This window comes from Pseudorca crassidens, chromosome 19 (genome assembly GCF_039906515.1).
Source record: "Pseudorca crassidens isolate mPseCra1 chromosome 19, mPseCra1.hap1, whole genome shotgun sequence".
Lineage (NCBI taxonomy): Eukaryota > Metazoa > Chordata > Mammalia > Artiodactyla > Delphinidae > Pseudorca > Pseudorca crassidens.
In genome coordinates this window covers 23,324,186-23,345,973 of record NC_090314.1, presented here as the reverse complement: position 1 = coordinate 23,345,973, position 21,788 = coordinate 23,324,186, and the positions used below count along the sequence as shown (strand labels likewise).

At 48.9% G+C, this 21,788-nt stretch overlaps 1 protein-coding gene and 1 long non-coding RNA gene across 5 annotated transcripts in view; one reads left to right on the top strand and one right to left on the bottom strand.

Annotated features, from left to right (window-relative positions):
* UNC45B (unc-45 myosin chaperone B) overlaps window positions 1-20,024 on the bottom strand; it is a 30,133-nt gene extending 10,109 nt beyond the window's left edge. Inside the window, exons 1-13 of one of the 4 annotated variants that reach the window (XM_067717030.1) lie at window positions 19,866-20,024; window positions 19,179-19,346; window positions 18,556-18,592; window positions 17,176-17,351; window positions 15,584-15,673; window positions 12,957-13,124; window positions 12,204-12,372; window positions 8,892-9,062; window positions 6,020-6,191; window positions 2,532-2,832; window positions 1,571-1,665; window positions 1,283-1,424; window positions 404-544 (exon numbers count right to left, since the gene is read on the bottom strand). In XM_067717030.1, the coding sequence (XP_067573131.1) occupies window positions 404-544; window positions 1,283-1,424; window positions 1,571-1,665; window positions 2,532-2,832; window positions 6,020-6,191; window positions 8,892-9,062; window positions 12,204-12,372; window positions 12,957-13,124; window positions 15,584-15,673; window positions 17,176-17,351; window positions 18,556-18,592; window positions 19,179-19,346 (1,830 nt within the window). In that variant the 5' untranslated portion in view covers window positions 19,866-20,024. Of the gene's footprint in view, window positions 1-403; window positions 545-1,282; window positions 1,425-1,570; window positions 1,666-2,531; window positions 2,833-6,019; window positions 6,192-8,891; window positions 9,063-12,203; window positions 12,373-12,956; window positions 13,125-15,583; window positions 15,674-17,175; window positions 17,352-18,555; window positions 18,593-19,059; window positions 19,139-19,178; window positions 19,347-19,483; window positions 19,603-19,865 lie in introns of those variants that run through there. The other 3 variants (XM_067717031.1, XM_067717029.1, XM_067717032.1) reach the window with 3 other exon arrangements.
* LOC137212899 (uncharacterized) lies at window positions 6,186-15,761 on the top strand. Its single transcript, XR_010937690.1, has 2 exons — window positions 6,186-8,911; window positions 15,450-15,761. It is a non-coding gene; the product is annotated as an uncharacterized lncRNA (long non-coding RNA).
* Window positions 20,025-21,788: the final 1,764 nt, after the last annotated feature.

The window sequence follows — 21,788 nt, the reverse complement described above, 5'->3', positions numbered from 1 at the left end:
CCGTTCCTCCGCTTCTCATTATTCGTACTTAGCACCCATATCCCCAAATCCAGATATCCCAGAAAATAAAATTTGTATAAATGTGGAAGACATGAAATACAACTAACTGTCAGATGTCCATGAAATCAACAACATAAATTGGAAGACGTTCATCCTGGCTCCATTTGGTTTCTCCGACTTTAAATCGTCGATTCCTCCTCCCCCTCCACAGAACATTAACACTAAGAAAAACACAAGTGCCACCTAGTGGGAGAAACTGACCATGATCCTTTTCAATTTCTCTGCCTCTTCCACCGAATCCTCCCAGACACACAGGCACGGCGCCTGAACATCATTAACTGTCCTTCCCACCTCTCTGGCGGTCCGGTGGTACAGCTCCCCTCCAGGCCATCCCCTTCCCCACCTTGGGGTGCTCCTCGGGCACGTGCTGCTTGGAGAACTTGGCCAGCTGCACCAGCTCTGGGATGACCTCATTGACGTCGTAGCTGTTGGTACAGTTCACCAGGGTGGTGGCCACCGAGTACAGGATGGTCTTGTCAGGGGTCTGGAGGCAGGAGGTGGGGGATAGGAGGGGACAGGCAGCAAGGAAACCTGAGAACAAACCACTGCCTCCAAGAGGCTCCCTCACAGGCAGGCTGGTTTGGGAGGAGCGTGGCTGGCGTGGCCCCGAGGGAGAGGAACCAGCTCTGCTCACACAGGCTCTGCTCCCCTCAGCAGCACCTCAGAGCACCAACGGGAGTCCTCTCAGTGCACTTTTTGCTTTGTGCCCCTTTCAAAAGCCCAGTCCCATAGGCTTTCCATCAGACTGCGGTGGGATAGGGTGGGAGCTGGACACCCTTTGGTGGAAACTCCCTCCCACACTTCCACCCTTTAGTGGCGGCAAAGAGCGGGGGAAGGGGGGCGCGGGGGGAGGTGGCCCAGCAGAGGAGGAAGGACATCTGGGAGGGACTGGGAAGGAGGGAGGGGCCCAGAAGAGGCCAGGTACTGCCCCTCGGTCCCTCAAAAACCTCAACTCCCTGGGGGGGGAGGGGGGATCTCAGGAAAAAAATGCCCTCATCTTATTCATCCTCCCACTGCCTGGAAGGCATGAAGAGTTGTGAGCCCATATTACAGTCATGAAAGATGAGGGCCAGACAGAGGGAAATGACCAACCCAGGTTTACAGGAAGAGTAGGGGGTAGAGTCAGGATGAGGACTGTGTGTCTAATTTCCCACGCTCAGCGGACAGCCCCGTGAGCCTGAATCCAGCAGATCCTGAGGCCAGAGGCCAGGGCCACACTCGCCTTGGCCAGCTCCAACATGGCCTGCAGGGCAGGGATGTCCTGAACAAAGTCATCCTTCACGTCGGCGTCCAGCGTGAGGTAGGCCAGGCCCTCCGCTGCCCATCGCCGGGTCCGGGTATCTGTGGACGTGTTGCACAGCCACCTGGGGGAGGGGAGGCAAGGGTGCTGGGACTGGGGCAAGAGTGAAACAATTCAGGGCAGCAGGTGGGCGGCTTTTTAGGATCTGGCATCCACTAGGGCACATCCCTGAGAGGAGATGGTGGGCTTGAGGAAATAGGACCCCCTTACTTGCGGCACTGTTTGGCCAGCTTCTCTGTCGACCCTTCTGCAAACTGCCTGAGACCATAGTCTGTGCCGCCAGCAGAGCCAAGTTTACAGAGTCCCTGGGGAGAAGGGGAGATGTGTAGGATCAGAGACACCAAGGCCTGGGGACGAGGCCTTGCTCACACGGGTCCCTGTGGCTGGAACACTTTGCCCCTTTTCTTTGCCTGGATAAACCTGTCTGCATCCTACAGAACTAAGGGCAGGCGTCACCTTTCTGAGATGCCTTCCCTGAGGCTTCCAGGTTAGGGTAGATGCCCACAAAGCTGGAGGTTTTCAACTTACCCTTTTCCCCCACCATTTTGCCCACGTAGATGTTTTGTGTTTGTCATTTTGAAAAATCAGCACAGGATAATACTAACCATATCTGTAACCACAACGATAAAACGTATGGCACAAAAACTGGCTGTGAAATCATATTTTTGTTGGGGGGCAGATTCAGCTGTGCAGATTTTTACCCAGGAAAAATTGGACTCTGCAGAAGCTAAAATTAGTTTTTTTTTAATTGATATGAACCAAAAAAAAACCCCACAAACAAACAGATCAGTGACTCAAATCTTCACTGTAATTGCTGTCAAGAAAAAGGAAGTTACTTCTATAAAATGAAAATGGAAACAAGGTGCTATATAGAAACCGATTAAGGAAACAAACTGAGTTTTTGGAGTTTGCACTGAAACTACTTGGTGGACAAAAGCTCATCAGTGTTTGTCGTTCAGAAGCATCGAGGAGATCATTGTTAGGGTTACATGGCAGGGTCCCCCATCCTGAATCCACGTTCTCACAGCCTCCTGCTTATCACCCTGATCTGCAGAGGCCTGTGGGTGGATCTGGGTGCTTAGGGCATGGTCTCCTCAAGGACAGGGACCACGTCTCATTCATTCTGGTGTCCCTGATGCCCGGCACAGTGTCTGGTACCCAGCGCACTCACCACCAGTGTGCGGATCTTGATCTTCTCGTTTTTGGTGGTCTTGTAGATCTCTTTGAGCAGTGACACGCCGTTGGTGATGATGAATGTGGCACGGCTGAGCTTGGTGGAAGCATGGATGAGGGCCTCCACGGCCACCAGCTGGTCCGCTTCACGCTCTGAGCCGCACAGAGCCACCATCATCTCCATAACTCCTTTCAGTCCCAGCAGCTGATTGCCCAGGTCAAAGGGGCCCTGCAGGATCCCTGACACCGTCTGGATGGCAATCACATTCTTGTCCATGTCCTGGGGGTCAAACTTGCCCCTAAAACAGAGGGCCAGCGTGGTCAAGAGAACTGGCCAAGGGTAATGGGAGGAGTGTGAGATTTGGGGACAGACAGATTTGTTTTTGCATCCTAGATACACCACTCATGTGCTGTGTAACCTGGGGCAATTCACTGAACCTCTCTGAGCCTCAGCTTCTTGATCTGGAAACTGAGGATAGCACTACTACTTCTCAGAGTTACGATGGGGATAAATGAAGTAATAGATGTGTTCCTCAAGAAGCACACTCAGATGGGGACTGACACTCAGGAAGTTTATTTGGGAGAGCTCTTGGGATCAACACCTGTTGGGAAAGGGAAGAAATCAGGCCTGGATGGAGGGAGGCACGACTGAGATGCGGTCGTGACAAAGCCTCAGCTTGCAAAGAGTTCCAGAGCCGAGACACCCTTCAAAGTTGTTCCAAGTTGGGGTGAGGGACAAGTCATTGGATGCTGGCTTCCCTGAGAAGGGTGAACAGCTGTCCTCAGCCAAGGCAAGTCCCCAAAAAGAGGTGACAGGTGAGAGCTGTCAGCCAACAGGCTTCCCAGAAGCTGGGGTGTCTGGTGGGACAGGACAGCAGCCACCACAGCACAATAGGGCTACCAGGATGCCTGCCGCTTGACCTGACTCTGCCATGTAGCTGAGTCATCATGTAGCCTGAGCCAGTCAATCCCCTGTCTGGTCCAGTCCCTTCCCCTAACGAGTCGGGGGTGAGGGGTAGACTAGAAGAGCCAGAAGTTTCTGCCTTCCTTTCAAAATCTACTATCATCTACTCTACAGAAGGATCTCTGTATGAGGACGTCAGAGGTGACACACCTTCTGATCCTTCCATGATCTGCCCAGGTTGATTTGATGTGGGGAATCAGGGCAGATGTGCACAGTGCAAATGCAGATGTGTATAAATGAAAGAAGAGAGCAGGGCTTCCCTGGTGGTGCAGTGGTTACGAATCCGCCTGCCAGTGCAGGGGACAGGGGTTTGAGCCCTGGCCCGAGAAGATCCCACATGCCGCAGAGCAACTAAGCCCGTGCATCACAGCTGCTGAGCCTGTGCTCTAGAGCCCACGAGCCACAGCTACTGAGCCCGCGTGCCACAACTACTGAAGCCCGCGTGCCTAGAGCCCATGCTCCGCAACAAGAGAAGCCACCGCAATGAGAAGCCCACACACTGCAACACACTGCCCGCACACCGCAATGAGAAGCCCGCACACTGCTCGCCTCAACTAGAGAAAGCCCATGTGCAGCAACGAAGACCCAATGCAGCCAAAAATAAAATAAATTAAAAAAAAAAAAAGCTAAGGAAAATATCATAAAAAAAAAAAAAAAAGAAAGAAGAGAGCATGGAGCAAGAGTCAGAGACCTGGGCTCTGGTCCCACATCTGCCTCTGGCTGGGTAACTGGGCAAGTCCCTCTGGGGGAGAGGGATCAGCCTTGGGAGCTCCGGGCACCCCTCCAGCTCTGAGAATCCGTGTCCTGTGCCTCATCGTCTTCCCACTCGGTGCCGGGGAACCAGCCTTGCATAATTAGTTGGGGTCTGCCCTTTAAACTGGTTCCTTATGCCAGCTGGTGCCTGAACCTCCACCCAGCCCCCGGCCCCTAATGAAGCACCTCCCTGGAGGGGGGAGGGGAGTGGCAGCCTCAGGCACCATTTGTTGAAGGCGGTGACCCTACCCACTCAGTGTCAGGTGACCTCAGAGGCAGCATGTACAGGCTGACCAGGAGGGGGCCTCGTTCAAACGGGGACTGGCTGGGAGATAGTTACCGGATGCTGAAGCTGAGGTCGAAAAAAACTGGAGAAGCCCTGAGGAGCTTTAAGTGACACAAAGTCGGGATCAGGAGAAGCTATAGGATGGAGCCAACTTCGCTGGGACCCAAATCCAGGAAGCTGAGAACAGTTTTTACATTTTAAAGGTTTTTTTTAAAAAAAAAAATTGTGATAGAGACCTACGTGTCCCACAAAACCTAAACGTACTCTCTGGCCCTTTACAGGAAAAGTTTGCCAACCCGTGGAATAGAGAAAGGAAAGCAGAGTGAAGGCAGGGTCTTCACCTTCCCAAGACTCACCTGGTGATTTTTAAACATGCAGCTTCCTGAGCCACAGCCCAGACTACTGGGTCATGGGGTGGAGGGGGGGGGGGGCGGTCCCAGAAATCTGAATAGTTTCCAAGTATGAGGATCATTGGAATAAAGGAGGGGGAAAGCCAGCTACCATGAGGAGAGATCCACATGGGGAGGAACCGTGGCCTCCCACCAAGAGCCAGCACCAACGTGCCAGTCACTTGAGCATGCCATCTTGGAAGCAGATCTTCCAGCCCCAGTCCAGCCTTTGGATGACGGCAGCCCAGGCCAACATGTGACTGTCATTTGTAAGCCCCAAAGCCAGAACTACCCAGCTGACTCTCGGCCACACTGCTGTCCTATTGTGAGATAACACATGATACTTCTTGTTTTAAGCTGCTAAATTTGGGGGTAATGTGTTACACAGCCATCAATGACTAATACAGAGCCCGACGGAAACGGAGCAGGACCCTATGGTCCTTCCGCCACCATGTCTTCCACCTGCCTTTTGTCTGTGGAAAACATTTAGCCAAACAAGTTTAATCAGAGAAGTGAGAAAAGGCAGAAACAGAGGAAAGCAGTCAAAGGAGACCAAATAAAAATAGTCATTAGGCAAAGTCCAGGGCCTTTGGTTCCCCTCAAGGGCTATAGATAATATTCCGAGCCGTATCCTGTTAGCTGTCTTATAGAGACTGAAACCTTCACCAGGTGGAAGAAGTTAACTACATGATGACCAGGCTGTAGCCGTGACATAAGCTGCCACAGTTCTGAGAACTGGCCTCAAAGAAATGGGAACAAACTGACCCTGGAACTAAAGACTAACTGTACCTAAAACAATCAAGATGACACTGATCCGACCACTGCATGACTAATTTCAAGATGACTGTCAGAGCTGACTGTGCTGTTTCTGCCTGTAGCCCCCTCCCTCTGTCTATGAAAGTTCTTGCCCCCTGATTGTCTGGTGGGGCGGTGGGGGGAGTCAGCCTTTGGACAGGCGTATGCCCTCCTCCCACCCCCAGGTTTCCAGCTTCCGAAATAAAGCAAACTTTTCCTTTCCACCAGCCTTGCCTCTTTACCGGCTTTAGAGCAACCAGTCCTACACTTGCAGTTACTCGACCCTCCAGGAAACTCACGTGATGTACTCCTCGCAGATCTTGCGGAAGTGATCACGCTCCGGGTCACAGCGCAGGTCGTCATAGAGCTTGTTGATGAGGATAGAGGCCAGCATTCGGGTGTTGTCAGTCAGGGGCAAGCAGGACGGCAGATCTGGAACCTGCCCCACTACCTTCAGGATCTTCCTCAGGCCTGCAAGACAGACAGCAGCAAGTGTAAGATGCTTGCCGGGCTCTGTCCTCACAAACGCTCCTTCTCGCTCAGTCCTGTTTTATCACCAGAGCTCTTTAGGCAGCATGTAGCTTATCCAACGTGAAGGGCACTGGGATGGGGCCAAGAGAGCCAGGTTCTACCCCTGACTCTGCCCCTACCTGAGCAATTAGCCTCCCGCTATGGGCTTCTGTTTTCAGCATTTACAAAGTCAGGACTATTTGATCTCAGAGGACTCTACCAGTGCTAACATTCTGTGTGTTGATGTATAATCTTCCTCAAATGCTATTTTATGCTCTCTTTTCCCCAGGCTTCAGTTTCTTTTTTTGTAAAATGGGAACAATACTGCCTTCCTCATAGAGTTTGAGGATTCAGTGAGATAATGTATGGAAACTGCCTAGTGCCATTCCAGGCACATCATGACACTCAATAAATATTTATTATTTGTTTAGTAAATATAACATTTACTATTTATGGTTATTATCCCTTCTCTTCTCTTCTGTTGAAGAAACTTCAGTGGCTTCCTATTACCCACCAGGCTAATTCGACCATTAAGTATTTGTTGAATAAATGAATGAATAATTGAACGAATAAACAACCACCTTTTAGGTACTGGCTACCAAAATAAAAGACAATCCTGACATCAAAAAGCTCACAATACAGGGAAGGGAAGACAGATGTATAAAGATTACAACAAGGTGTAAATAAGGACAGAACAGTGACACCGCAAATGGTGTGATTCACTCCAACAAAGCAAGAGTTTCAAGTTATTTGGAGCACTTACTATGTGCCAAGAGCTTTCTATACATTATCTCATTTAATCCTAACATTGACCCTACTGGTTAGTATGAATCATTATCGCCATCGATCAGAGCAGAAAACCAAGACATGGAGAAGCCAAGTAACTTGCCCAGGATCACATAACTGGCAAGTGACATAGCAGCAACCCTCTCCCAGCAATGTCTGATTTCAAAGCCCACGATGTTAACTGTTACACTACACTGCTGCGGGGACAATAGCTTGATTTCAGAGCCAGGTTGTAGAGGTTGGCTAGGAGCTGGTCAGACCTTGGGTGGGACAGGTAAACGGGAGGGGAAACATCCTAGGTAAACATTGGGAGGCATGAAACTCTGGATGTAGCAGGGAATCAAAAGTGCTTTGCATGTATATGCATAGCCGATTCATTTTGCTGTACAGCAGAAACTAACACAACATTGTAAAGCAACTATATTCCAATAAAAATTAATTTTAAAAATGTAAAGATCGGGCTTCCCCGGTGGCGCAGTGGTTGAGAGTCCGCCTGCCGATGCAGGGGACACGGGTTCGTGCCCCAGTCCAGGAAGATCCCACATGCCGCGGAGCAGCTGGGCCCGTAAGCCATGGCCGCTGGGCCTGCGCGTCCGGAGCCTGTGCTCCGCAACGGGAGAGGCCACAACAGTGAGAGACCCGCGTACCGCAAAAAAAAAAAAAAAGTAAAGATCGAAAATAAAAGTGCCTGGCAGTAAATTTTGTGCTGTGTATTTTAACACACACACAAAAGCACTAGGAGGGCTGGAGAGTCATTGGAAGGGGCCTGATGAACCAACGCAAAGCCCCCAGCCTGGCTGTCAAAGGCCTTCATCAAAAGCACCTGCTCTACCTCCCCAGCCTCACCCCCTACCCTTCCCTTCCACTCTGCCCTTGCCTTGAGCATCTCATTCTCTTTTGCTAGAACACTCTGGACCTCCTCCTTGTCCATGTCTGCCCCTCCCTGAACCCAAAAACTTACTTCAGGCTTGACATCCTGGTGGTTCCCCTACCCTGCCTGGTGGCTCCCCTACCCAAGTCTTCAGCCCAGTTTTCAGATACTGCTCCCCATCCCACCCCCATCCTATCAACCGTGTGGTTGGGCCTAAATCCTAGCGCAGAGAAAAGTCAATTGTCAATGCCCAGGCTTTGTAATACATGAGAGAAGACCAAACTGGGATGGGGGGGAGGGTGTTGAGAGGGGGAGGGTTAAAGCACTAGAGTAATTTGTTCAAGTCTAAGCACTTACACATGAACTTTGCTGAGATCTGTGGAAACCAAACAGGGGAAGTGCTGTATCAAAACAGAATAAAGGTAAAGCTGCTATAAGCTGACTTGAACCTTTTAGAACAAGGTCTGGTCTATATGTCATTATACCTGTGGGAGAATTTATCACAGCCGATCATAAAGCCACAGGTATGATTCTTGAACAGTTGAACAAGGTGATTTAGGAGAGGGGTGATGCCCTGGAGCTGACAAATTTAGTGACTATCTCCTGGCACATTGTTACTGGACTTTGTATAACGTACACAGGTGCCATTTCTCCCTCTGGAAGGCCTGTATTTTGCCATCCTGAGACTTCAGGAACGTTACCCCTTGTTGGTGGAGTCTTGTTTGGGTTTTTTTGGCACTTGCCTCGCTTGTCAGGAAACTCCACCCAGATGTTTTTGAGTGTGTTCTGGGTGTGTTCAGGCCCTGAATTCAGAGCCTGCACCTATGCCTTCACCAGCCCACTGGTGGATCCTAATATGCTAATGACTTTTCCTGGCTTTTCAGTTGGAAATGAAGACTTCTCCCAGACAAGAGCTGCACCCCTTCCACCTTCTGCTGGTTGCCTGGTACCCTGGTGCCCACTGGAAAGGCTGGCATGAGCCCCAGACCCTCCCACCTCCTCACCGTTATCCACCACATAGATGGTACGTGAGTTGTCGTGAATGGCGAGGTCCTTCCTGGGGACGTTCTTATTGAGCAGGTTCAGGGCCTGATCCCTGCCCTGGCCAGACACCTTCTTACTGACCAGCATGTCAAGCAGGTGGTTGGTGATCTGCTTCAGGTCCTTCTTAGTGTCTGAGGAAGGAGAGGACAGGGGTAAATAGAGAGGACCAGGGTGTCTCAGGTATATAGGACCAGGGATGGCAGAGGCTTCTGGAAGGACTCTGGAAATATTGAATCTACTGCTTCCCAGATTTTGGAATTTCCCAGGAGAGTATAGTATCTCACTCCAAAAAAGGGAGGGAGATCTCTAGACAACACCCCCAAGGGGTCCTCCAGCCGCTCTGAACACCGACTTCTATGGCAGCCCATTCCATTCTTGAACAGTCTGGTTCTTAGAAAGTTCTTCACTCCCAGGCAACGATGGGCAGGGATCCAAAGGTGCTTCGTGCAGTTTTTAATACACTGATTTAATAAACTGTTTTCCAGAAAGGAAATTGACACTCCTTTATAGACATTTTACTCCCCGCAGATTCAGACATGCTGGGAGCCTGAAATTCAAGCATTTGCCTGGGATGCCAGGTCTTCCCTGCCCACTGGGGATCTTAAAGGCAAATGCCTCCTCCTGCTTTTGCGGTCTGAACTCTCTGGAACTTGGAGATTTTTGTCCTCATTCTAGATTGTAGCCCAAAGGCAAGCAGGCAGGCAAGTAGAAAAGGAAAGATCTCCAAGCCATGTCATATAAATAAATGATGAAGGAATGGGGCTAACTGGTGAAGGAAAGACACAAATGTACATGATAGCTTGTCTTCAGATAAAAGTATGTCATGAGCGTGAGATAACAGACTTATTCTGTGAGGTTCCACAGGGCAGAACTGGGACCAGAAGTGAGTGGGATTACAAGGGGACAGATTTGAAATCAATATATGGAAGAATTATTCAGCAGAGATGTCCAACAGCTCACTCCCTCCGGAGGAAATCATGGCCCCCAATGAACCACACCTCTCAGTATTCATTCTCTTGGGGAGTCCCCTCCCACACTGGCCCTGGATTGCTCATGTGACCTTACAGCACACTCAGAGGCTTAAAAAGCACTTACACATTGGGGCTTGTCCATTCAAAATGCAGCCACCATGTTACATAGACACCCAAGCTGCCCACCAGAGAGGCTACAAGGAGTAAAACCAAGATACCCTGGCCAGCATCTCCAGTTAACCACCAGCCATCCGAGTGAAGCCATGTTGGACCCTCCAATAATTCTAGTGCAGAAAAGGATCCTTACCATAGTAAGTCAGAACCACATCAAGAATTCAAGACTCCAAGCAGGTTAATTACTAATACACAAAGAGCTCTTAGGAATCAATAAGAAAAACACTGATACTCCAACAGAGGAAATAGATAACAACATGAACAAACCATTTGAAGACAAAGAAATCCAAATGGCTAATAAGGATAAGGAAAAATAATGTCTAATTCGTAAATTTTAAAAATTCAAACAGATAATTATTACCTACTGAATAGGAAAATATCTTTAAGAATGATAGTATTTGAATCTGGTGAGAATGATTTGAGGCTGGAACTCTTATCATCACTTGGTGAGAGTAAAAACTGATGCACCCTCTCAAAAGGAGTTCGAAAGTAAGGTAGTGAAAGACCTTTAGTTATGTTCATAGCATTTAACTTAGTACTCCCATTTCTAGGAATTTGTTCCAAGAAAATAATTACAAATGCAAATATAGGTTTATGTTAAGAATAGCTACCGAAGTGTTTTTTATAAGTATGAAATTAAAGGCAATCTAAATCTCCAACAATATAGAGCTGATTGATGAGTTATGATATATCCATACAATGGCATGTAATGAAATTATTTAAGATCAAGCTTTCTATGAGTGAACCTGCCTCTGTGACCTTCCCAGCCAGAGCAGGAAGTTGTAAAATGATGTCTAGGACCTGGATATACAGGAAGAAGCCTGAGTTTGTATGTGCATATATGCAGGAATGAGACAAATGTTAAATTAATAATTATTCAAGTAAAAAGGAATCCTCTTTAAGAATATTAAACGGTATGCAATAGTAATATAATGCTCAGAAAGGAGAAAAACACAAAAATATCCATAGCTGAATCCCAACTTTATTAAATAGATATTTATATGGAGGGATAGAAGAAAGACTGGAAGGGGGACTTCCCTGGTGGCGCAGTGGTTAAGAATCTGCCTGCCAATGCAGGGGATGCAGGTTCGATCCCTGGTCCGGGCAGATCCCACATGCCACGGAGCAACTAAGCCCGTGCACCACAACTACTGAGCCTGTGCTCTAGAGCCCGTGAGCCACAACTACTGAAGCCCGCACGCCTAGAGCCCGTGCTCCGCAACAAGAGAAGCCACCGCAATAAGAAGCCCACGCACCGCAATGAAGAGTAGCCCCCGCTCGCAGCAACTAGAGAAAGCCCTTGCACAGCAATGAAGACCCAATGCAGGCCCAGAAAATAATTAATTTAAAAATAAATAAAATACTTTATAGAAAAAAGACTGGAAGGATACACATGGCAGTGATAGTAGTGGTTATCTGGAGGGGTGATTACAGGTTGTTGGGATTTTTTTCATCTTTACATATTTCTAAAATTTTCCACATTTCTCCATAAGCCCCTGTTACTTATAAAAATTGTTGTAAAACATGCATAAAATAAAATTTACCATTTTAACTGTTTTAAAGTATGCAGTTCAGTGGCATTAAGCACATAAACAGCGTTGTGCAACCAGCACCACAATCCATCCACAGAACTTTTTTTCACCTTGCAAAACTGAAACTCTATCCCATCAAACAATTCCTTATTTCCTCCTCCCCCGCCCCTGGTAACCATCATTCTACTTTCCGTTTCTATGAGTTTGACTGTTTTCGAAATCACATATACATGGAATCATACAGTATTTGTCTTGTTGTGACTGGCTTATTTCACTTAACATAATGTCCTCGAGGTTTCTCCATGTTGTAGCATGTGTCAGAATTTCCTGCCTTTTTAAGGCCAAAGAATACTCCACTGTATAGATGGACACCACATTTTGTTTCTCCATTCATCCGTCGATAGACACTTGGGATGCTTCCACCTTTTAGCTGTTGTAAATTATGCAGCTGTGCCTCTGTTACTTTTATCATCAGAAAATAAATGTAAAAATATAACCAGGCCACCTCCACATGCATGGAACGCCCAGTCTAAGGTGGTAACTGACACTTCCTTGCCTCCACCCCCGTGAACCAAGGCTGAAAACTGTTTCCTACCCAGAACCAGGGCCTCTTCCTTCCCTCGATGCTCTCGCTTGTCCTCCCCAGACAGAGCGTCGATGATGGCCTGGAGCAGGTTGCAGACGGTCAGAGGCAGCTCTTCATTCTCCACGGCCATGAGGCTGCAGATTCGGTCTATCCGGACTGCGTGGAGAATCGCTGTGGCCTAGACGCCCCCAGCAAGGAGCACAGTCAGCTGTCTGCCCTCCCCTTCCAGCTGCCATGCAGGTTAGGGAGTGAGTGATAGCTGCCCCGTGCAGGAGGGACAGAAGATCAGGCAGCCAATGCCTCATGGGACCCGTGGCCTGGGAAGGCCCTTGACACAAGCCATGCCCCTTTCCAGAGGTGTAGAGCTGCTCCATCCAATACAGTAGCCACTCGCCACAGGGGAGGCATTGAACACGTGTAATGCAGCGAGTTCACATTGAGATGTGCTTGTGAGGTAAAACGCACACTGGGTTTTGAAGAGTTAATATGAAAAACTGTAAACTATCAACCTTTGCATTCAGCTCTTCCGCATAAACCACTTTCAAGAAACTTATCTTTGTTTAGTCAGACCCATTCCCAGCTCAAAGAAAAAATAAAAGGATCAATCTCTGTTGAATCTGGGGCCATACAACCAAGGTTGAGGGGAGACACTTTAGACGTTGTATCAGGGTCTATCCATGCCAGCCACGCCCTGCCCACAGGTCAATGCCAGGTCCTCAGACCAGCAGCCCTCCGTGCCATGAACCCTGGCCCTGCCCTCACCCTAGCTCGGTGGCCACTACACATGCCCGACAGGGTCCGTACTGCAGCCAACATCAGCTCAGCCCTCTTAGTGTCCAAAAGCTGCCGCAACAGGGCCACACCGTTGTTCTGGAAGATCCTCTCGGCCCCTGCTTCCTCACGGCTGAGAACAATGAGGTTGTTGGCTGCCTGAAGGAGGGAGGAAACAATGAAGGTCATGAGGGAAGGCCTTGGCCATGAGCCAAGTGCAGGGGCTGGTGCAAGGACTAGGTCTTCAAAACATCTTTATATTCTTTTGCCCTATAATCCTACTCGTGGGAACATAGCCCAAGAATATAATTCAAAACAAGAAACAGAGTAACTTGCAATAAAGACCAACTGGATGAAATATATTGCAGCCATTAAAGTCATAAATGAAAAGACTCAGAAGAAGCTTGGAAAAAACATTGGTAAGCAGAAACAGAATCACAGGTTCACTCTGATTGCACTTATGGTGAAATAAACCTGTGTATATATGCTTGTGGATAAGGACTTTAAAAAGGTAGGGAAATGTTAAATTAATTAAACAAGGAGGTGGCTTCAATGCCTAAGCAACTAAGTAAGCAAACCCAAACCACACTTGTCTGTACAGCAGAAATTAACACAACATTGCAAATCAACTATAATTCAATTTAAAAAAACACAAAACAAAGCAAAACCTAACCCTGTATTGCCTCAAGTTTAAGAAATCGAACCTTAAGGATGACCAGTCACAAACAGCTAACAAGCCTTTCCCAAATAATGCAACTGCTTCAACTATAGCCAGTCAAATAATTCCCTTGTTTTGCTTCCACCTGTTTTCTATAAACGTCTTTTTCCTAGCTCCTGTCGGTGGAGTACCCCAACCACTTCTGTTTTCGCGCTGCCCAATTCAAACAGATTTTGCTCAAATAAATTCTTAGAATTTTTATATGTCTCAGTTTATCTTCTAACAGAAGTGAAGTGATTTCACATGGGAAATTATTTTTCCATGAAAAATGTTCTTCAGGGCTTCCCTAGTGGCGCAGTGGTTGAGAGTCCGCCTGCCAATGCAGGGGACACGGGTTCATGCCCCAGCCCAGGAGGATCCCACATGCTGCGAGAGGCCACAGCAGTGAGAGGCCCGCGTACTGAAAAAAAAAAAAAAAAAATGTTCTTCGAATATGGTTTTGGCATTGTTTGTTCGTTTATCTGTTTAGGGAGATCTGAAGTTGCAGGGGGTTCTCAGGAAGGTTGAAGGTTGTGGGCAGAGAGAGCACAAGATGGGATTTGAAAGCCCTGGGTTTGAGTGCTGATTCTGCCACATGCTAGCTGTGTGACCTTGGGCAAGTCATAGCACCTCTCTGGGCCCCAGATTCCTATCTGTAAAAATAGACAGTTGAGCTGGGTTTTCAAGTGTCTTCCTACCCTAAAGCCTTCCTCCTTGAGGATATATATACAGTCATCCCTCAGTATCCACAGGGGATTTTTTCCAGGACCCCCACGGATAACAAAATCCACGTATGCTCAAGTCCCTTATATAAAATGGCATAGTACAGTCGGCCCTCCTTAACCACAGGCAACCAACTGAGGATCGAAATTCCTTAAAAGGCCCCAGATCTGGAGAGGAGGCCTTGAACAGGCCCTGAGACCCTGGGGTTGGGCAAAGAACTCATGAGGCAGGAAAAGGAGGAGGTAGACAAATAGGTAGGGAGGCTGATTAGAGAATCCCAGGCAAGCATGAGCTGAACCATCATCGCTCTGTCAGTCAAGGACTTTGTACTTTTCGAACTACTTTCATCTATAACAACTTAAGTCCTCATAAGAGTTTGCTATAAAAGATAGCTGCATATTATATGGACTTACTGACCATTAAACTAACAAAAATTCCCCAGGCGTTGTCTGCCAAGTTCTTATACATATTCAAATATTCTTTTTTTTTTTCCTCTGAAGGACTAGAAACATTTTATTTTTTTAAATTTATTTATTTAATTAATTTATTTGGTTGCACCAGGTCTTAGTTGAGGCACATGGGCTCCTTAGTTGTGGCATGCGAACTCTTTTAGTTGTGGCACGCATGTGGGATCTAGTTCCCTGTCCAGGGATTGAACCCAGGCACCTTGCATTGGGAGCACAGTCTTAACTACTGGACCACTAGGGAAGTCCCTAGGAACATTTTAAAAATGCAGCAAATTTGGCTAAGAGGATGGTATTCTGAATAAAGATTTTCATATTTCAGAATAACTTGTTGCAATGATTTGAAATGGAATAAAACATTATTTTAATGTGTCATTGTTTCTCGGGGCCAAAAGTAGGGTGAGGCAAGAAAGACACCTTGGGTGCAAAATTTACGGGGCACCAAAAACCTCTGTAATCAAGATAAATGCAATGCATTTAATAAATTTAATTAATTTGTATGTAATATGTAAATAAGTTTAATAAATTTGTAAATGCAATGCATTTAATAAATTTGTATTTAATGCAATGTTTTAAAATATCAAAATCAATTTTGTTTAGTTTCTCCAAGGAGCCTCCTCCCTGGCCTGCAACCTGACGGCAACATTACCGCCCAGACACAGGAGCAGAGTCTGTAGTGGAAGCGCAGTTACCTGGCAGGTCCCAAGACCACCCGCTGCCGGCCCAGCACCCACCTTCTCCAGCTTATCAGCTTTACTGTTTCCATCCAGGAGAATCTCAAACATCTTCTGTACCCTCGAGTCTGTGGAGAACTGCACACGGAGCTGAGGAGAGAGGAGGGAGTGGGGAAGAAAGCAGGCAGGGGTCCCCGTCATTCCAGTTGGCTCCACATAAAGTTCATCTCAATTAATAGCTTCCTGTCTCCCTCCATCATTCATTCATTCAACAAACATTTACTGAACAACTACTACGAGTCAGACACTGTATAGAATGGAGAACAAAGTCAAGTCCTTGCCCCACAAAGCTGACAGTCTGGTTATATTCGCCATCCCATTTGGTCTTCACAAGTCTTGGAAGGCAAAGGATCATCACCCCAGTTTTGAAGTCTAGTAAACAATTAGCTATTAGACATTTTAATATGGGCTAAAGGGCTTCCCTGGTGGTGCAATGGTTGAGAATCCGCCTGCCAATGCAGGCGACACGGGGGTCAAGCCCTGGTCCGGGAAGATCCCACATGGCGCGGATCAACTAAGCCTGTGCACCACAACTACTGAGCCTGCGCTCTAGAGCCCGTGAGCCACAACTGCTGAAGCCCATGCACCTAGAGCCCATGCTCTGCAACAAGAGAAGCCACCGCAGTGAGAAGCCCGCGCACTGCAATGAAGAGTAGCCCCTGCTCGCCACAACAAGAGAAAGCCCGCGTGCAGCAACAAAGACCCAACGCAGCCAAAAATAAATAAATAAAATAAAATTTAAAAAATATATACAGGCTAAAACAGAAATATATCTCCAGGATCGGAAACCTGAAGCCGTTTCTAAGTACCTTTTCAAGCAAATTAAAACCGTTATTTTTGAATGTCTCATCCCTCACTCTCCCAACCCCAGTGCTCTGAAGCTTTCATAAAGCAACCTAACAGATCCATCATCCCCCATCTTGCCAGCTCCGTCTGCACCTCCCACTGCTTTTTTCTGCTGGTCTACAGTGCCACCTATTTCCATCACTCCTTAGTCTGTATTTTCTCAGCCTTTGAGTCTGCACTCTGGACAGTACGACATGGTCCCACCATGGGACTGCCCCAGGCACAAAGAAGTTACTGTGTCTTGGAGCAAGGAGCTGCGTGATCAGTTACCTTCCCGCTCTTACAGTGGGGAAAGCAACACCCCAAGGGGTCCCTCAGAAAATCGGTAGCTAAGCCAGTATTAGGGTGCAGGATTCCTCATCTCTGGTCCAAGTTCTCCCGACCCCACTCCACTTTCCTAGAAAAGATTCCCTGTTCCTACTGGTTCCTGGCTGTCCTCCATTCCCCAGCAATGCCCTTCCCCCAGGTCCTAGGTTTCTCCTGGCTGCCTTTGTCCCCCCAGAGAGGAAGATCATGGTGCAGACATACTGAGTTGCAGTTTTTTAAAAAGCCTCCATCTGGAATTTAAAAGATTGATGTTCTAGTCCTGGCTGGCTTGCACCCTCGAACAAGCATCACAGCATCTCTGATCACTCATCCAAGGATGTGGAGGTAGGCCAGCCCTGCCTGATGTCCCACTCCTCTAACTGGTCCCTACTAGGAATGGGGAGAGGCAGCCAAGGCTTATGCGCAGGGGTCCGGCTCACCTTCTCCTGGATGCTGGTGTTGAGCCTCCTCAGCATCTCCTGGAAGTTTTGGTTCCGTGGCTCCAGGGTGGCACAGCATTGCACATCCTTGAAGGCCTGGGCCAACTTCCCCAGGTGCTCCAGTGCCTGGCATCGCCGATACAGAGCCTTGATGTCCGAGGAGTTGATGTCGATGGCTAGCAAGGGGGACAGGCAAGGCCTCAGGGGGCCGGGCTACAGACCACCTTCCCCTCCCCCACCGCTGCCCCCAACTGCAGGGCTTCTGTGCCTTCCTTGGAGAGTATGCATCCATGTAGACTATCTGGTCCAAGCCTCCCCTTTGTTAGGGAGGTGGTAAGAATTACAGTCTCAGGGTTGGAAGGGAGCTTAAGGGTCATCTTGTCTAATTCCTGACTCTCCAGTCTCGGCTCAGTGATCCCTGCCAAAGGCTCATCCAGCTGGTGCTTGCATACCTCCAGCAGTCCGGGAGCTCCTTCCTTCTCAAGGCAGACAGCTCCTTTGGAGAGCCCTTCCCTCCTCCCACCTGAAACATATCTTCCTGTAACTTTGCCCTTTTGTCTTGAGTCTAGCCCTGGAACACGTGACATGAAATCCAATCCTTCTTCCTTGTGACAGCCTTTTAGGTATTTGAAGGCAGCTCCCTGTCCTACCTGGGAGTTCCTTCTCTGAGCTAAATATTGCCACTTCCCTGCTCTTCACAGGACGTGTTTCCATTCCCCTTTCCAGCTGGGTCCCTCCCTTCTGAACTCACTCCAGACTATCTCTGTTTCTCCTTAAAAAAAGTGACCAAATCAAACCCCAACACGGACCTATGCAGAGGAGAATCCCCTTCATTCTGCATATTATAACCCTAAAAATGCAGCCAGGAGAAGTGTTCCCATTTTGATCGTGCTCTTAAGCCTAAGTTCTCTCAGAAGTTGAGGCACTCCATGGCCAGCGTTGACGTATGTTTATTCCTCCTAGTGTCTGTGGAATGAAATAGTGCCTCCGTCTTCCCCTCAGGAAGCCCGGTCCCCACAGAGTGGACCAGGCTGATGCCCTGGTTATGGGAACCAGCCCTCTCCCCCCGCCATCCCATATGAACATATCCAAACTTCCAACAAACTGGCTGTGTCTTTACCGTGACAAAAGGATTTCTGGAAGCAACCTTCTAAGCAAAGAAGCTGCCCCAGCATATTTAACATGTAAAAACGTGACTTAGGGATGGCTTTTCTGGAGCTCTCCTTTCACATAAGGATGGTACATCTGAAGCCCCACCTACAATGCCCAGGATGGCGTTTATACAATCGGTCATCCCTGCGAGTGTCGAGAGCATCTTAGACTAAACAGAGATGCAGAAGGGGAGGGAAGGAGGGCAAGGCCCGAGTGAGGGGGGCTCACCTCTCGAGGCATCTGAAGCCGCCTGAACATAGCTCTCCTGAGAAACGGGGAAGGAGGAAACTTGGTTAATGTGGGCCCGACACAGTGACAGCCAGGGAGGGTCCCCGAGGCGAGGAGAGAGGGCTCGCTGGCAGCTGCCACTGTCAGAGGCCAGGGGAGCGCCCCTCACTGGGTATGGAATAGTGGACGAACTTTGGCATCAGGCAAACTCGGGTTTGAACCCAGCTCTGCTACTAACTACCTGGAGATCTTGGGGAAGTTACTGAGCCCTCCTCTGAGTCTTGAGTTTGTTATCTGCAATATGGGCATGGAAGCAGCAGCAACCTCATGGTCTGCGGTTGAAATGCCACGAAATAACCTATGAAAGGCCCCTGTCATGATGCCACTTCCCATGAGGCTGCTTCCCGCGGGATGAGAACTATCTCCATGGATGAATTTCTGTCTCCCAGAGGACTGGGTCAGGCAATGGGTACCAGAAAGCAGTGGGAGGCACCCTTCTCCAACCTGAGGGGTCCAGTGAGAGGGCTGGGTTGATAGGCGTGCCCGTCAGGATGAGGGGGCTGCCTCCATACCCCTGCATCCTAGCCCTGGCCCTCAGCTCCCTGCCCCTCTTCATCCCAGACCGTTTTCAGGCCACAGGCTGCCCGGTTCCGATAGAGCGTGGCCAGGAGGGCCTTATCCTTGGTCAGCTTCAGGGCTTGGCTATAGCTCTTTGCTGCGGCCTTGTAGTCCTGGCGCTGGAAATGCCGGTTGCCCTCCTCCTTCAGCTGCACTGCTTCTGCCTCGGCCATCTGTGGGGACAGGATGAGCTCTGTCTGGCCGTCCCCTCCCTCCAGACCCGGGGCTGGGCTCCTGGCCTGAGGTCTGGAGCACCAGGTGCCCCATCGACCAGGATGGGAGGTGAGGATGCTGCCTGCAACAGACCCACCCGGAGCACCCGCGAATCCTTTGCCCAGAAGGACATCACAGCATTTGCTCAGAGTGTGGCCCGAGTTGAGAGGGGTCTCAGAGACCCTGTTCCTAGGGAACTCTGCTCAATATTATGTAACAACCTAAATGGGAAAAGAATCTGAAAAAGAATAGATACATGTATATGCAGAACTGAATCACTTTGCTGTACACCTGAAGCTAAGGCAACATTGTTAACCAACTCTACTCCAATATAAAATTTAAAAAAAAAAATCCCTGCTCCCCCCTCTCTCTCCCTCCCAGCTAGACACACCAAGGGCCTGAATTCTCACTGCAGGCCTTAAAATTTCTGGGTCCCCCTTCTCCCTCCCCAGTCCAAGGAACCCTCCAGGCCAGCTCACTTTCTCACAAGGACAGTGTTCTCGGTCTGTCCTCCCCGGGGTGCTGCTCTGGTGCGTGTGAACCCCCAGCCAGCGTCAGTCTGCCCCTCCTAGCCCCCACCCAGGAGACTTTATCAGCCCTGCTAGTGGCTCCAGACCATATTTGGCCACAGGGGCAGGTGCCCCTGGAGTCTGTCACTGATACTCAGGGCCCTCCCCCTCCCCAGACTGGACAGTCATTACCACGTGGAGGTTCTGACTAACCTCTGCCCCAGCACCCCACTCAGGGGCAGTCCTGGGGGCACAGGCACTCATACCCCAAAGAGTGAGAGAAAGATCCAGAGGGACGGGAACCCCCCCAGCACACCCTCCCTCCCTCGGCATGGCTCTAATGCCGCTTACCCACCTCCATCTCAGATAAACAACCTCCTCTCCCCTCCCCCCCACCACTGCTATTTTGGGAGCAGAGTGACAGCTGAGGGGCTGGCAGACTTGGACACACAGAGCAGCTGCCCAGGTCCCAGACCAACTGGAGACATCCAGAAATGCCCTTCTGGAGGGAGGAGGGAAGAAGAAGGAGGAATGTTCCTTCCCCTCTTCCCCTTGGCCACAACTCCCCTACCCCTTCCATCTGTTGAAAATGTCCTTGCTTTACAGAAAGACCCATGGACTTGCTATCTCACTTTGGTGGAAGTGGATTGTTTCTTTGTTCCACTCTGCACATCTTCTGTGGTTCCTCCCCATCTGTATGGAGTGGCTATATTCAGCCTCTGTCTCCCATCAGACTGGGAGCTCCCAGAGGACGGGCTCTGTTCATCCCCCACCAGACTGAAATCTTCTCCCACAGCAAGAGCTGGGGCAACCTGGGAATTCCCTGAAACCAAGAACTGTGCCCCCTAACTGACTGGGACTTGCGGAGTCCCCCTCAGCAGAAGGGGGTCTTCCTGGAACAAAAGCTATGTATTCACTAAAAACTGTGAATCAGGGACTTCCCTGGCAGTCCAGTGGTTAAGACTCCATGCTCCCACTGCAGGGGGCATGGGCTTGATCCTTGTTCGGGGAACTAAGGTCCTGCACGTTGCTCCACGCGGCCAAAAAACAAAACAAAAACAAAAACCCAAAACTGTGAATCACTATGTTGTGCACCTGAAACTTATGTAATATTGTAAATCAACTATACCTCAATGTTAACATTTTAATTAAAAAAAGAACAACAATGTATTCATCACCAGAAAGGGTCTCCCCTGGGGCAGGAATTGTTTCTCCTCATCCAACTGAGGGTTCCTAAGAGAAATTTATGAGGTTGTCCCTACTTGGATTTAGAATTCTCCCGCATTTCTGTGTCTCTGAGCCTGGGCTGTGGGCACCCTCCCAGAGGGCAAGGATAGCATCTCATGCAGTTTGTTTTCCCCTGGCACAGAGCCTGGAAGAATGAGTGCCCAATGCATGTTCCTAAATGGATGAATGAATGAAGTCTTTGTGCTGATGCTTTGCTTCACTTCCTACCATTCTGTCAACTTCTCCCCTATACTTTCAAACTGAGAAAGATACTGCAGGAAAAAAAGCATAGGTGGGATCACTCCACTAGATTCTGCTCTTAGCTCTGTGACCTTGAAAACACAGCTCTGTGACTTTGGACAAGTTCTACTGCTCTGCTGGACACAAGATCCAGCCCTGATATATGTTTGTTGACTGAATAAACGAATGAATGGATGGGTGAATTCCCTGCCTTCATGGTGTCCCCAACCCCGGGTCCCTTTGTGGGCGGCTCTCTGTAGCAGTGACATAATATGGTAAAGGATCCTGCCATTGGCAGAGAGAGATCCAAGGGACCCTAGATTCAAATCCTGATTCAGTAATTCATTCCACAAGTTGTTGTTTTTTTTTTTTTGTGGTACGCGGGCCTCTCACCGCTGTGGCCTCTCCTGTTGTGGAGCACAGGCT